Source organism: Ornithodoros turicata, chromosome 8 (genome assembly GCF_037126465.1).
Source record: "Ornithodoros turicata isolate Travis chromosome 8, ASM3712646v1, whole genome shotgun sequence".
In the NCBI taxonomy this organism is placed as follows: domain Eukaryota; kingdom Metazoa; phylum Arthropoda; class Arachnida; order Ixodida; family Argasidae; genus Ornithodoros; species Ornithodoros turicata.
This window is the reverse complement of record NC_088208.1, coordinates 25154516-25170123: the sequence shown is the minus strand read 5'-3', so window position 1 is coordinate 25170123 and position 15608 is coordinate 25154516. Positions and strand designations below refer to the sequence as shown.

Sequence of the window (15608 nt, the reverse complement as noted above, 5' to 3'; positions counted from 1 at the left end):
TCTGCAATGGACTCTGGTAATGAGTCCCAGTCGACAATGGCCGTTACAAAAGAAAGACTTTGAGAATGGCTCCGTACGGTAAGCACTACGGAAAGCTTGGTTACGTATACAACGTAAAAAGCGTGCGGCAGCACTGAGACATGAATGTACCACCACGGAGAACCCGCAAAACTTGATAGTTTCGAATCCACCGTGAGCAGGTGATGTCGACGCGGCACCGGCGTACGTCTCGGCGCGCACCTTCCCGGTCTCCGCTCTCCGCCCCACGTTTGAAGGCTGCTGCAGCCGTGATGGGGAGACGGGAACTTGACCTTCGAGGAACAATGTTGCTAGACGCGTGGCAGAATGCGCAGTCTATGTCGTCATACTTTTTCAAAACTAGAAAATAATTTGATTTGACGATATAGTTCAGCCTCACATTGAGAAACCATATTTCGGCATAAACAGCATCCGTTGTACCATTGTGGGATGCTATATAGATTCATGGTCACGAAATATAGTCTTATTTTTCGTTGAAATATAAGGTGAAATTGATGAAAAAGAGATATGAAAGATAAAAAAAAAAAAGATGAAAGTAAGAAATTTAGAAACCCGCATATTACCGTAACCCACATTGAATGCTGTTTTATTCATCTCGATGAAACCGCCACTGACACCGCTTGGTTTTTTTTTTTTTTTTTTCTGCCGAAGGGATGTTATGGAAACGACTGAAATTGCAGCATAGAGCGCATATACACGTTAAACTTTTACATCTCTGCACTATCCGACCTCAGCTAGACGCGGTAGTGTAGATCTTGAGCTGCAGCTTCCCTCGGCCGATATGATATGGAGCCCATAACGAGAGAGCAAGTAAGCAATCATACTGCGCCACTTCGGGAACATTTCTCCGAACATAGCGGCCCTTTCCCTGCTGCGTACCTGCGCCATTTATTTTCCGTGGTACCGGAGAAAGTTTATGGCTTGCACAAGTGGGCCGTACGCGGTCAAGTATATATGACATAAAACACTCCAAGACCGAATTTCCTCCGTCGGCGTTATTATTTCACCCGCTTCTCTCTCTCTCTCTCTCTAAAGATGGACGGAAGTTGCATCTCGTCCCCCTTGTGTAGATTTCGTCTTCTTTCCTTTTTGTTTTTGTTTGTTCTTTCTCGAGGGGCCTTACCGTGTATATTCACATTCCCCAGAATACTCCAGTGGAAGATGAGATGAAGTCCAGGGAAGGATAACGGACGTATTTTCGTTACTGTTTCCATTTTCGTTACTGCTATAGTTTCGTTTCCGTTATCCGTTTCTGATACCAGCTTTTGATTTCGTTTCCGTTACTGTTTCCGGTAATGGAACGGCTGTTACCGAGCTGCGGGCGGACAGCCCGTCCGGCTCTGTCAGCACCCTGTTTTCCCCCAAGTTCTGCTTCGGTGTCACGCGTACGCACTACACAAGTAATTTTACGTCGTTGGGTTGCGCACATCTTGCACGATATTTAAAGAAGTGTAGGAACATGTCTTCAGTCAGTCGTCTGTCTTCAGTCACTCTGAGTCCAGCAGCCCACGATGGGCGTAACCTTCGTCCAATGTTGCATTCATAGGCGGACGCTCTCAGTAGTAAACAATACCGCCATAGCCACGGTGAAATGAAGAAAGTAAAAAAAAAAACATCATATGCTGTCATCCTAGTGTTATGGTGGAGGAGAGTGCGTGTAGTGTATGTTGTGTAAGTCTCATGTATTCATGTCATGTAGGTAGGTGATGTCACAAGTAGGTAAGCGTTTCCGTGATCGTTGCCATCTCCAATTTCGGTAATATACCGTTTCTGTTTCCGTTACCGTTACCCTTCCCTGAGATAAACGTCATAGCTTTCTGCTGCCACGTATGCGTCTGCTTTAGCCAATCGTGGCAGACGATATCAAACGCAGGCTTTCTGTGGACTCCCATGTGGCTGATACTGGCTCATCTCCATAGCTACGGCTGCTGAAAGCACGGTCGTGATTGGCGGACTCTTAATGACTACGTCACGTCGTTTGAACGATATAGATTTGTTTATTATGTGTTTGGCACTGCTCGCCGTGGGAAACCTCCTGCGGAGCAGACACAACGTGTTCCTAGCAGACGACAGGGAGAAACAGCGTCGTCTGCGCAGTGCGCAGTATATACGTCACTCCCGATACTCCGGTACCATGTGAATGCTCAAAGTAACACGCGATCAAACTTCTGCCCTTTGAGCAGATTTTTTTTTTTTTTTTCCACTAGAAGGTCTTCCGGCAGCCCTACAAACAGTACTTTTGGCACAACGTTATTTGGATCATCTAGCAGACGGACGAGTATTGCACTGCTATGACTAGGCCGTCGGTCCACTCTTACCAGTGGCTTCGTGCCAGTGTGCAACGGATATACCTCCCACATCGATGCTTGGGAGAGTTGACTCAACGCTCGCTTTCCGGATGCCGCGAAATATCTCTCCTCAGGATGCAGAGTTCATTCATCGGATGCTACTCGATATCGCTTTTGTCGCTTGCTTTAAAAACGTTTATCAGTCACATTATTGCTTGCGACATGTGCGCTGTCCAAGCTGCCGATACCGTGGTGGCTTGGAAAGCCTGGAACACTGTAGTCAGGAAGACTGGCACGGAACACCGCCTGAAGTCAGGACTACACTTGCTGTGTCTTTAAATCAGCAAGACTATCGCCCTGTCACCATGACAAAATGTTTTGTCATGTCACAATGTTTTACTTGGTCCATGGTCAAATACAGGACACAAATGCCATGCCCTATATAAAAACACAGCCCACCTTCCTGGACACTGTAGGACCTCGGTCCTCCCTGTAAAGATGACCATTGTATCTTCACCACGTTACCACGAGCAATGTTGTATGGCCAGTGGCGATGAAATACCACACTCACTATCATCAAAATGAAGTCGTTGTCTGAGGTATCTCTCTCTGTGCCGCGCTTTCCACGTGTGGGACGGTGTCCTGGCGTTGGTCGCCCGTATATTGACATCTGACAAGAAAGGATACCAAGAACAACATCTGTAAATTCGCGTGCGGCGACTGGCAATATTTATAAGAATGCCCATCCTTCTTGTTGTGCGCCTGAATGGCGTGCTTCACCACATATTACGTGCATGTGATGTGAAGCACGCTTTACAGTACACTATATACATCACAGGATAAGCAGAAGTGACAGCCTGGCACTGCGCGGGCTCGGGAAATCTAGAAATTGAGCCAGGTATATAGCCACATATAGAGCCACAGCCTAGGAGGGTACATCAAAGGAAGGAGGGGGTCGGGATGGGCCGGGCCTAAGAATATGACGCGTGTGGTGTCCTAGTCCCAGCACCAGCTCCTGTGTTTAAACAGCGGTACACATTTATACGTACGTATTCTGATCGCAATAAGCGAGCAAACGCTTTCACGACGATCGTTATATCGATGTCTTTTTACATGTACTTCAATGGGTGAGCAAGGGAACCAGCAATTTCATCGTACTATCGGAGTTACCGTTATATCGAAGATCGTAATAAACGGACTTGACTGGACGTACGAATGGATGATGTCTTGCATTGCAGCGCTATCCCATAAAGCTGGGAGCGTGGGATAATTTTAATATTTTGTTGCGTACATGCCAAAAGCTGAAAAACCACAATTAAAAATATTAAGAACAAATAAACAGATGGGCATTTGCGACACAGAGGCATCTGATATGTGCAAAACCCTTACAGGACAAGTTTACGTGTATAAAAAACTTCAAAACCTATGGGGTAGGCGTAAAGTGACTGCTAGTGCTTGGAGCCCTATGATTGTGTCAAACATCGCAACGTGGCATCGAGAGCATTGTCGATTTCTAGACACTTTATCAGGCAATATAAAAAGTCAAGCTTCTCTTCAGTCATTTGGGATAGTTGTCTTGGTAAGGGGCTTTGGCCTTTCTCCCCCTAAAGTGTGTACATCGGCATTAATAATTGTAATTCGAGCTGCGACATTGAATGGCAACTTGAAGGACAGATTCTCAGATTCATGCACATGTTTTATTTTTGACTTGGGGTCATGTAGATGTTTTTTAAAGGTATCATGGGATATACGTTACAGGCACGCATGTTGAGCTTTTTCTTCTTACCTCCTCTGTATTTCCTAATTGAAAGGGAAAGTGATATTACTGTGCATATTGTAGGTCTCACAAAGGTCGTATAAAGATTTGGGGTCGTAATGGCATATGCCCCCATGAGAAAGTTTATGCAAAAGAAGTGCCATGTTGTATCTCATCAAGCTAAGCACTACATGTCAGAGAAGGAAGAGAGATGGCACAGCTTTTAGGTTGCCTTCCCAAATGGACAAAACCCATGTTGATGCACGTGAAACTTCCTAGTTATTTGCTGTGTGCTGGTAGAATTGAAGGTTCTCTCTCATGGTAAACACGATAATTAGTCTTACACTGGAATCTCACGTTTCAATTTCAGTACAAAGCCACAGGAAGGGTGCTGTTTGATCAAGTGTGCAGGGTTATAAACCTTCTAGAAGTGGACTATTTTGGTTTGGAATACACAGATTCCAGCGGAACAAAGGTGGGTAATGAAATGCAGTACGTCGAGCCCGTTTACAACGATATTGACGGGAACGTGAAATCCGATCGTTATTGCAGAGTATCGTTATACATGAACTCTCGCGAAATCGCCGGTCGGGATCACGTCGACGAAATAGAACGGAACAAACAGAACAACGCTGAACGCGCACGCTTGCTGAGAGCCTCTGTAACGCGCGCGTCTAATCCTCGTCAGTTATGCGCGGATAAACGCACCGCGTTCTCACTTTGATGCGCACGGAGGCTAAGGCTCTTAAAAATGTCTCCTTAATTTGTTTTCACTGAAAAATTGAATCTTGCTTGTCGATTTTCACGGGTTTTACCGGCCGCCGGGAAAATTCTGATCGCTATACGCGAGCAAAAGCTTTCACGACGAACGTTATATCGATGCCTATCTGATCGTAATATTGGAGGTGTCGTTATATGGAAGATCGTAATAAACGGACTTGGCTGTATTATTTTCCTGCAGATAGTTATCAGTTAGGAAAAAAGTAAAGTAGAGCTTGCAATGTTCAGCATATTTTGATGAGCATGGGTAGCAATGGTCGCACAGTCAGTTGCAGCAAACTTGCAGCATGTAATGACACGTAAACACGAATGAAATGGTATGCTCTGTTCTTCTTACAGTACTGGCTAGACTATGACAAACCCCTGTGCCGCCAAATGGGACTTTCTATGGTATCGCCTGTCATGTGCTTTGCAGTTAAATTCTACACTCCTGATCCAGCCCAGCTAGAAGAGGAGTTCACCAGGTAGTGTTTACCATACATTATGCAGGTCTTTTTTCTATTTGATAGAGGGTGTTAAAAATAAGTTGCGAAAGCAGCATAGACACTGTTTTTGCAGGTGGGTTATGCGGCCGGGAGGACACTCTTTCAAAAAGTGTCTAACTATTGGATGTCTAATTACCTAAAAATAATTATTTTGTATATCAATATTTGGTAAGGGATATATCAAAGTATGTGCATGCCTCAGGGTTGTAAAAAAGAGTCTGGCTTTAAATAATGATTGGCTTCGATCACTGATGGTGGGGTATCACATCTGGCAATGAAACACTGCCATCACCATCAAAATAAAGTTATTGTTGCTCTTGTTTGATTTGCTCCAGTCCTCCCATCTCACATTGCCCCAGAATCCTGTAATTAAAGCTAAGTAATGGATTTTAGGTAATCATTTGTCTAGTAGCCACCCACACGTACAAAGATTTCTTTACCTTCAGGGGAGACAATTTGATGTTCTATACAGATATTCTTAATGCCTCGTAGGTATCTGTTTAGCCTACAAATCAAGAAGGACCTTTCGCTTGGCATTCTGCAGTGCAGTGATTCCACAGCGGCATTGTTGGCTTCATATATTGTGCAAGGTAACAGCAGTTTAGCCTAAACCTATGCTATTTGCCTGCCACTGTTATAGGTACGACGGCATGGCATGCTCTGTCTCTGGCAATTAAGCCATGGTTCAGATGTGATTCAAATGTTTTGCAAACCTCAATAGTTTTATTCTTTCCCAACAGCATCATGTGGTGACTTTGTTACTGAGGACTACCCTGACCACAGCTATCTATCATCTTACAAGTTTGTCCCTCATCAGGATGCTGAGCTTGAAATCAAAATAATGGAGAACCATAAAAAGCACGTGTAAGTAACTTTGCGCGTTGAAATGTTGTCCGTGGTGGGCCTGGAGGCTGACGCAGTTGTTGACACATTTCAGATCTCAGTCACCGGCAGAGGCAGACCTTAATTTGTTAGAAACTGCAAGACGATGTGAGCTGTATGGAATTAGGATGACACCTGCTAAAGTAAGCAATTGCATCCTCTCTACGTATATACTTTGTTATCGTTACGAGCAGAAAAGTCTCTAATGAGGGATTGTGGCATGCCTTTTTACATTTCTTATGATCAGAATTCATGGACACCCTGAAAAGGCTGGCTTTGCCTGGAAGCATACATTTATGGGAGAACCTTTACAAAAAAAGTGTCTAACCAGTAGCACAGTGGCTCCACGGGGAAGATATTAAGGCAACCAAACAGTGCAGTGTGTAAAAGAAAAATGAAGACAGAGAGGTCATGTCAGCCTGATGCCAGTTGTTATTCAGTTCTAGCATCATCAGCAAAGCAAAAACTGTTGCAGTTGAGGGAAAAAAATGAAAGGAAAATGGGCTGCTTACCACTATGTATACATACCTCTTGTCTGGTACAATCTGCATTACCATGCATAGATATCGGGATGCTGCATTGTGTGCGTACTAGGCCTCTGGTATGGCTGTGGGACCCTAGGCCTCTGGGCACTGTAGCTTCTGTTCAGATTTGGAATGAAGCAAAACGAATATGCTTCTTCCCATATCTGCTTGAGGACATGAGCACTCGTGACAATGATGATAGTCAAGGAAATGTTATCAAATATAATCCTTCTATGGGTAGGAGACAAGATAGGCATTGCCATTGCAATTCGGTCAATCATGGTTTGAGCTGAGCGCAGATAAGATTGACAGTACCCACATCTGCACAGTATCAGCACATGTATAACGTATCAGCGTATATTGACTGTAATCGCGAATTCCATCGTTATACAGGTTACATCGTTAAACGAGGGCTGACCTATATAGCGCGTCCCCGAAAAGTCGGCCCCCCGCGTGTAGTAAAAGAAAAAGAAACAGATGCTTAAAAAACGCGAAGCTCTGTGACATCGCACTGGCTTGGGAAAACAGCGATCAGAACTCGTGGAGGGAGCTAGGGAACATAGCAGGACAGCTTCTGGCAACTCTACACGTCACCATGCCGCAAGTCGGCTTCACCTAACTCCTGCGTGCTTTAGGAGAAGCTCGCTTTAGAACACTGTCGCGCGACTCGCAGGTGGAAAGCACGTGCTAGGCCTTTCGAATCATCTCGCGAATTTGAGCAGCATCGGCCAAATACGGAGGCACAAAAGCGTTCTATCTGGTATCCGATATCGGCGGTTTTATCTGCGTTTTATCCGCGTTTTATCCGCACGCATTTCGAAGCGTGATACATCTGTCAGCAAAGCTGAGATGTCACGCAGATATAACTGCACACGTGCGCACCTGTATTCATGGTTTGAAGTTGACTAAACCTGGTGGTATTGTAGATTCAGCTGTGGGGGCTATTGAATCATGCAATCTTGTTCTCCCTCTTTTTTTTTTCATATATTCATTTTATATATCTTTTATATGTTTTAGGACAATGAAGGACTTGCTCTGAACCTGTCTGTGGCACACATGGGTATCATAGTCTTCCAGAATTACACCAAGATCAACACCTTCTCGTGGTCAAAAATTCGTAAACTGAGCTTCAAGAGGAAAAAATTTCTGATCAAACTACACCCCGAGGGCTATGTGAGTCTTTCTCTCAGTGTTCCTTCACTCACATAGCTAGGTTGAGACAGTTTCGGTTGCAGATTCAGATTCTCTTTACATTCCTCTATGCATGTGCAGATTTATATTTTAGATTAAGAGGTCCCATTGTTAAAAACTACCATAGTTGCAGTTTCATGTTTTGATCTAGTTCAAGCACCAGGCAACGGGGATTGTGATAGTGCATAATTAGAGCCTTGTGTTTTAGGGCTAAACCCGATAAAACCCATTTTTACCACCCCCCTCCAAATTTGCATTGTCATCACTTGGAGTATATAAAATTGAAAAACACTGAAAATCAACTTGCCAAAGTGCAAACGCAGCCGTCAATACAGGCACTGGAGGAGCTGCTCGCTATCTCACGTTCATCTGAATAGCGAGACGAGTCCCTTTTTTTTTTTTTTGCACTCGAAAATCTGCTTCGCTGCTCGGCATGTATTCATGTTGCTCGATTTTACCCTATTTTACTGCTCCAGAAACGAAAGCAGATTTTTACCTTCACCCCCCTCGATCTTAAAAAAAAAAAAAGCATAAAGCCTCGAAACACAAGGACCTGTGAATAATAAGTACGTGATATGTAAATTCCGGAACGTGTTCGAGAAAAAAACTTTCGAAGCACTGAAGGTCGTGCATCTATCTGAGCTCAGTTAAAGGTGGTGTCCGCAAAATGACGTTTTTCGAACTTGGTGTGACAAAGATTTCGGGAAGTTTTCTGTCAAGATAAAGCAGCCGAGGCTTCGCAAAATACATCCGAGTAGTTGGCAAAACGAATATGCCAGGAATATCATAACTTCAGCGCGAAGTTCAATACTCATGGCAGTATTTCTTTTAAGTGATGCAAATCACCAATAAGGGGAATTGAGTCCTACCATTCCAAGAGCTCTCAAGCATTAGGGAAGTCCTCGAACGTAACCCTCATACCACTGTTGGGTGCACTAATAAGTCAGTGAAATTTTCCCGCAAAAGATAGTGAAAAACGGTACCTTTTAGCTCTAATTGTGTGGTAAGCAACTATAATTGTGATGCCATCAGGCTCTCCAGCTGCTAGTATGGTGTAGACTACATGTTACCCTGAAGAGTATTAGTCACACAATACAAAGGATCACAAAATAATTTGTCGCTTGTTCTGAAAGCAGACTTCCACTTCTCATACAAACTGTCCTCTCCCGCTTAGCTTAGCTCGCGTCTTCCAGTGACGTGATTGGTTTTTAACCTGAGCGACTTTAGGTGGGTGGGATTGCCATTGGCTCAGCTGGTGGCACCACATTCGAAAGCTTTTCTCGGACCATGCCTACGGACGTGCCTGCGGCTACAGGATTTCAGCAGCTCATTGCGAATTTGATGAGGAAATTATCATATCCGACGGGCAGTCTGATATGGCTGCGGTTTTCCAAAAGCATCTGTCCATGCTTTCCTCAATTCTGGCTCTCTCGGAAAGCAAAAAAAACAAAAACAGAAAACGAGTGTGTTGGGTCCTTCACTGATGTCCTCTTACAGTTGTCTGAAGCAGAAGTCACGCTACTCGCGATGCAGAAAAAAAGCGGATAGCAACGGGCAATACACTATAGCTGCACGGTCACGCCAACATTGAAAATCAACAGCAAACAAGCGCCAGCATTCTGCCTATGTGCATGGTCACGTGAATAAAACAAAACGCGGTGATGTTGATCGGCGTATTGTTGCCCGAGTTCGTTGTGATGCACGGAGTGGATGACAGTATCCTATTAAATTAAGTTTCCAAATGTTTTCCAATGTTTCTGAAGAAAACATCTTGGTGATATACATTTTAAGCGACCGCGGTTCTGCATGCAGTGCAAGCTCAACTATGTTATTGGTCTGGACACCACCTTTAAATGTTAAAAACTTTGTTACATTTTCTGTGAAACACCCTTTATGATTATGCATAGTAGCATTAGTATATTTGGTAGCTTAGTAGCTTGGCAACAGTAGAATTAGTAGGTGTGTAGTTATCCAACATTCATTATTGTTTGTTTGACTAACAGGGCTATTACAAAGAGATGGTTGACTACTTCTTTGAAAGTCGCAATGAGTGCAAGAACTTCTGGAAAAAGTGCATTGAGAATCACTCTTTCTTCCGCTGCACCGAGGTGAAGAAAATTCCCAGACAAAAGACGCGTCTGTTTAGTCGAGGTTCATCGTTTAGGTAAGTGCCAGCCGTATTTGCTGTTACAATCAGACATAAGTTTTCACAGGGATATTGAAAATGTCTCACCAGTACAACATCTGCTGCTGAAGCCATAACTTAGCTTTATTAAGTTATGTGTTCACATAACAAACTTTATCGCTTGAAGTGGCTGTTGAGCTCCTGGTGGTGTGCGTGGCATTTTTGGCATGTGAAATTAAAGTACAGCTACGCAAGACTGAGCTGGACTACGCTGAGCTTGGATGTGAGGGGACATGGGTTGAGGGCAGGACATTTGTCCTGATGACAAGTGAAGTTATGCCACCGAATTACGCTATTAGGTATATCGCATTTGTGAGCTCTCTACAGTTTGTTAACATTTACAGTTGTTCATTGTTTACAGTATGTGTTTGTTTCTTTCAGGTATAGTGGTAGGACACAGAAGCAAATTGTTGAATACGTTAGAGAAAACTATGTGAAGAGGCAGCCATTTCAAAGGTACTTAGTAGGATCTCACTACTTCACAGTTTGAATCCTGTGCAATAGTAGCTCATGGTTTTGTCTGCTCACGTGGCTCTGTCTGCCGTTCGGCGTGTGCCTCTGTGGTTCCTACTGTAAATGCAAGCTTCTCGCTGTGGTATGCACTTGAAAGTGCTAACTGATGTTGAGCTTACTCTTTACAAGCCGTTAGAGAATATGATCTGTCGTTGTGTGCCGTGAGGTGATATCCTGTGTGTGGGTGTTACACATGCAAAGAACAAAGGGTAGTCCCTCTATAACATTGAGAGTGAGGTAACTTTATTAAGAGAGTATATTTTTGTGTGCTACAACATTTTTGTAAAACATCATAAGCAAATGGAAGTGAGCTTATTAATAGAACAAATTTTTGTTTAGCAATATATACACTGAGGTAGAATATCACAACTGCGATGCGTTTGTGCACATAAAAAATACTTTTATCTTGCATGATAAGAAAGCAGATTTAAAGTTCCTACTAAAGACGAGGGTCTCATTTTTGCCTTTGAAATAATCATGTCATATAAGCAGCCTGCTCAGCTTATCTAATTTTATGTAACTTAAAGGTTATTTGCAGCTGAGAGCCTTTTGCAAACTGCATAGACTGATCGGATGGCTCCTAACACGGCGGAGTTTCATTAATACACCGTTGCGAGGATTGTCCAGCAGCTTACACAACATGCACATCACGTGAAATGTACACAGAATATGCTAGCATTAGAGAGAGTAAAGCTTGGATAGGCCAAGTGACGAAGGTTCGATCCACTCACAAAGCTGCAATAATGGGGACAAAAGCGAAATGGTGCAGACAAACTGGTGCATGACTGCGAAGTAAAACCCTGTACTCCTTGTCTCAGGTTTTACTTCGCAGGCTGCAGTGATGGGGTATCTGGCATAGGACTTCGTGGGGGGTCCACAGAAGAAACTACGTGCACCTCACCTTGAGCTGTTACCCCCTTATTTGGGAGAAGGACCAATGATGTCGCTCCGCGGGCAATAGGGGAAACTGGGAAGCTGCGCAAACAGCTGACCTGCTTGCATAGCATAGGAACCGTATCTGCACCGGATGTACAACGTGAAACTTAAATCACTGCTTAATAAACATGACCTAAAAACCTGCTGGACTGTTTTCTGGTATGGACCAAGATTCCACAAAATTGTTGAGAATATCATAACTTAAGCACGAAGTTCAGTACTCATGGCAGTATTTCTTTTAAGAGATACAAATCACCAGTAAGGGGAATTGAGTCCTACCATTCCAAGAGCTCGCAAGCATTAGGGAAGTCCTCAAACGTAACCCTCATACCACTGTTGGGTGCACTAATAAGTTAGTGAAATTTTCCTGCAAAAGATAGTGAAAAACGGTACCTTTTAGCTCTAATTGTGGGGTAAACAACTATAATTGTGATGCCATCAGGCTCTCCAGCTGCTAGTATGGTGTAGACTACATGTTACCCTGAAGAGTATTAGTCACACAATACCAAGGATGACAAAATAATGAGTACAAATTAACCAGGCATGAGATGTGCTGCAGAACACAGTGCCTGTGCTATATAGCTATTTCATGTTATGGATGGAGTGAGGTTGTTGCCCGATGTGTGTTGTACCACTTGAATAGTGTGCAATTCAAAATTCATTCACTAGTTAGCACTATTCAAAATACGTAGTGCAAACTTGCAATCATAGCTGTTCCAATAAATACAATTTTGCCCATGGAGGCTTCCTAGCAGTTGCAAACATTACTGCAGCCAATAACACATTGTGAGAAAGGGAGCAGCTCCATTGGACCTTTGCATATATGTTATTGACAAAACTTAGTGTGATACGTAATGAGAAGAAGCTACTTTCAAGGCACTACTGAGGGAAGCACCATATATGGGAACTGGCTGTCACTGTTACCATTTTGAGTGTGCTATATTTCATGTATTCTAGCTGAGAAACCTATTCTCTATGTAGTTCTAACATGGGAGCGCTTTATTGTCAAGGCTGTCCTGCGCATGCTCCTGACGCTTGGCTGTAGTTGCATGCACATTTTGTGACAGAAAGCGTGTGGTCATTTTCACTTTTTTCGGAACCTTACAGCATCTTGCCTGCACTTGCCACAACCATGTATTGCATGTACTCCTCAACGGTTCTTTGGAGACTAACACTAACACGTAAAAAATACACTTCCACTTTTGCTAACAGCACACAATGTAGCGCAATGACCACTCTGGAAGCTAAGAAGCTGCCTTATATCTGCCAGTTAGTGGAAGAATAACCTACGGCTTGCCCCCTGTAGATGGCAGTGCTTAGAGGACTTGTTAGTTACGCACTGCACATAGCGTAGATCCTGCCTCCTGCAACTCCTCTTCTTTTGACTTCATTTCCGACTTCTGCCTCTCTTGGCTCTCTGGATCTGTTCCTCTTGACTCTCCTGGGCTGCCCTGTAGCTTTTCGGTCGCTCTTCTTCATCGGTATGGTTGTCTGCTGTGCACTGATATGTGCTCCTTCACTCTTGCTCCATTACCCCGGCCCCCCCAACGCAGATCGACCAGCCTACGTCTGCCATCTCGTAGTAATGTAGAGACCCCAGCTGTGCCGTCCCTCCTTCCTGTAAGCTCGAGCCGATCTTGTGGCTCTGTGGCCATGTCGTTCGAAGTTCCGGCATCCGAACCCTCGGCTCCGCCCATGCTGACGGCTGTGTCGGAACCAAACTCCCCCCGACGAGATTCAGCTCGCCACCCACAGGAGGGACCCCTGACTCCGAGCCAGGACACGGACGACAACATCTCGCACGACTCCTACCGCCTCGAAGAAGGAGACTCCTCCGCAGCTCCACACACTGAGCCAGGCAGCCCAAGTAAGGATTTTGCTCCTCCAGTAACCAGCAGTCCAGTGCGGAGTGGTGCTGTATCAGCGCCTTTGGTGAATGGGCAGGGCGAGGGCAGAAACGGACCTCGAAGACTCGCGGAACACCGCGCGAGTCGTAGTCTCGACGACGGCGACGGGGAGGTGGGGGCGAACGGCGAGATTCACTATGTGCTCCATAAGCGACACCTGGTGCGAAACAGTCGAACTCGGAGAAGCGAGGGAGCAGCAGGGGGCAGGCGGCGTAAGAGGGTGCGAGAGGGGTCGCCTAGACTAGCAGGCGGAGGGGTTCAAGCGAGTCCACCTACACTGTTTGCAAGGGCAAGACCACTCAAGGGTGGCCGTGCATCTGTGGACTTTGTCCACTTAGCACAGCTTCCAGGAGCCGATAGCTTTTCATCACATGACGACTCGCTGGATGAAGACTCACTGGAAAGGGAAATTCTGGCACACATTAGAAGGCATAAAATGATGAAGCAAAAGATTGCAGAGAGGTTGAAGTTAAATGGAAGAGCTGCAGAAGCACAAGGCACTTTTGTGTCCACCATGCAAGGGGCGAGGGATGATGAGCACTTGAGCAAAGAAGTCAAACTGGAGATTGAGGCACGGCTCACGCCACCAGACATAAAGGAAAGTACAAAAGCAATGGCCACTGCCCCACGACGTTTGGAGAAGGCAACGTCTGCAGACGAGTTACAGGCTATGCTCTCGCCTTCGAAAGTGGAAAAAGAGACACAAACAAACGCAGATGTTCCTGGCATGTGGTCACATGTAGGCTACGATGATGATGATGGTGATGATCTAGATAAAGGAAGCCCAGTCTGGAAACGTAGGGGAAGCTTGCACACTGCAGTTTCCACTGAACGGATTGCAGAAACTACACCTACTGGTCTTGGCTCGTTGTCTCCGATAGATCTAACCAGGGTGGAAGCATCTGACCTGGTGTCGGAGAGCATCGTCACACGTTTGAGTCCAGCAACACAGGTTGGCTCCGCTGGAGAAGAATCCATTTTAGGTGCCATGGTCGGCATACCACCACCACCAGAGTACCGGTCGAGCACAGTGAACGAGGTACTGCGTCGATATGAAGAGCTGGAACGTGAGCTGGCTCTCGAACTTGCCAGGCTAGGCTGTCCACCACCGCCGCCATCAACCGATTCCTCTGTCCTCGTAGATATGGACGAAGTCATAGCGAGAACAGCATCACTGGTCGCTGAAAGCAGGCGGAGAGAGTCTTACGAAAGTAGCACGATAGAGAGCAGCAGTGTTGGAGAGCCACCTGCGCCACACTTGGCAAAGAGTGAGGACATTACCGACTCATCCTCTGGAAGCGACAGACCAATGTCTCGAAACGGAAGCAGCACAAGGAGCTCATGCGACAGGGAAGAACCTGGTTCAGAACAATCCGAAGAAGACGTCGCTTTGGAAGGAGGGAGTGAAATTCCAGAACGGAGAGCGGGAGAACCAGACGGCTTACCGCCCGCGGAGAAGCAGGCGCCGCGGAGTTTTTCATCGTCGGCTGCGGAAGAGGATGAATCCTCCGAGGGCGATGTGGAAACGCTGGCAGAAGAAGAACTGACAGACCGTACCACAACGTTCTCAGAAGATGAAGAAACTGCGCTTGTTGGTGATGAACCTACGCTCTGCAGCAGTCCGTTCTCATCGAGTATTCCAGAAACGCCAGAAGGTTCTTCTCACCATCCAAGTTTTGTAGACCTGGACATCATTGTGGGGTCTGGGCTTCTGGAACAAAGCTCCTCGAGTTCTATGTCATCGTATGGGAAGAATGGCCATATATTAGACACCAACCCAATTTTAAAGTGACAACAGTGTTTAATGTGTAGTTTGGCCACTTTTAGGTGGAGGTGTGTGTTTGATGTTGGTCTTTTACGTTGTCAGTTTCAAGTAGAAGTGATGCACTTATTTGTCTTAAGTGCTTACTGTCGTCTTACCCTTTTATGTTCTCAGTGGTGGACATGGGTCATAGGACATAGGACACATGTCCGTAGGTCATGCTTAAGAAATTACCTAGCCTGGCAGGTACTAGCACCAGGATCTGTGGGTGTGTTTCCCAGGATGACTTTAGCTTAAAGTCTGAGCGTCTTTCATGTTTAGGGATCAGCAATACACATTTCCGAAGTGCACTTCCAGATG

At 45.2% G+C, this 15608-nt stretch overlaps 1 protein-coding gene across 1 annotated transcript in view; it reads left to right on the top strand.

Moving 5' to 3' along the window:
* The window catches only part of LOC135366757 (FERM, ARHGEF and pleckstrin domain-containing protein 2-like), a 74374-nt gene that overhangs the window by 35825 nt on the left and 22941 nt on the right, over positions 1-15608 (top strand). Inside the window, exons 3-11 of the mRNA XM_064599645.1 lie at positions 4454-4558; positions 5203-5327; positions 5841-5938; positions 6089-6212; positions 6286-6373; positions 7772-7927; positions 9949-10109; positions 10512-10586; positions 13133-13446. Of these exons, the coding sequence (XP_064455715.1) occupies positions 4454-4558; positions 5203-5327; positions 5841-5938; positions 6089-6212; positions 6286-6373; positions 7772-7927; positions 9949-10109; positions 10512-10586; positions 13133-13446 (1246 nt within the window). The remainder of the gene's footprint in view (positions 1-4453; positions 4559-5202; positions 5328-5840; positions 5939-6088; positions 6213-6285; positions 6374-7771; positions 7928-9948; positions 10110-10511; positions 10587-13132; positions 13447-15608) is intronic.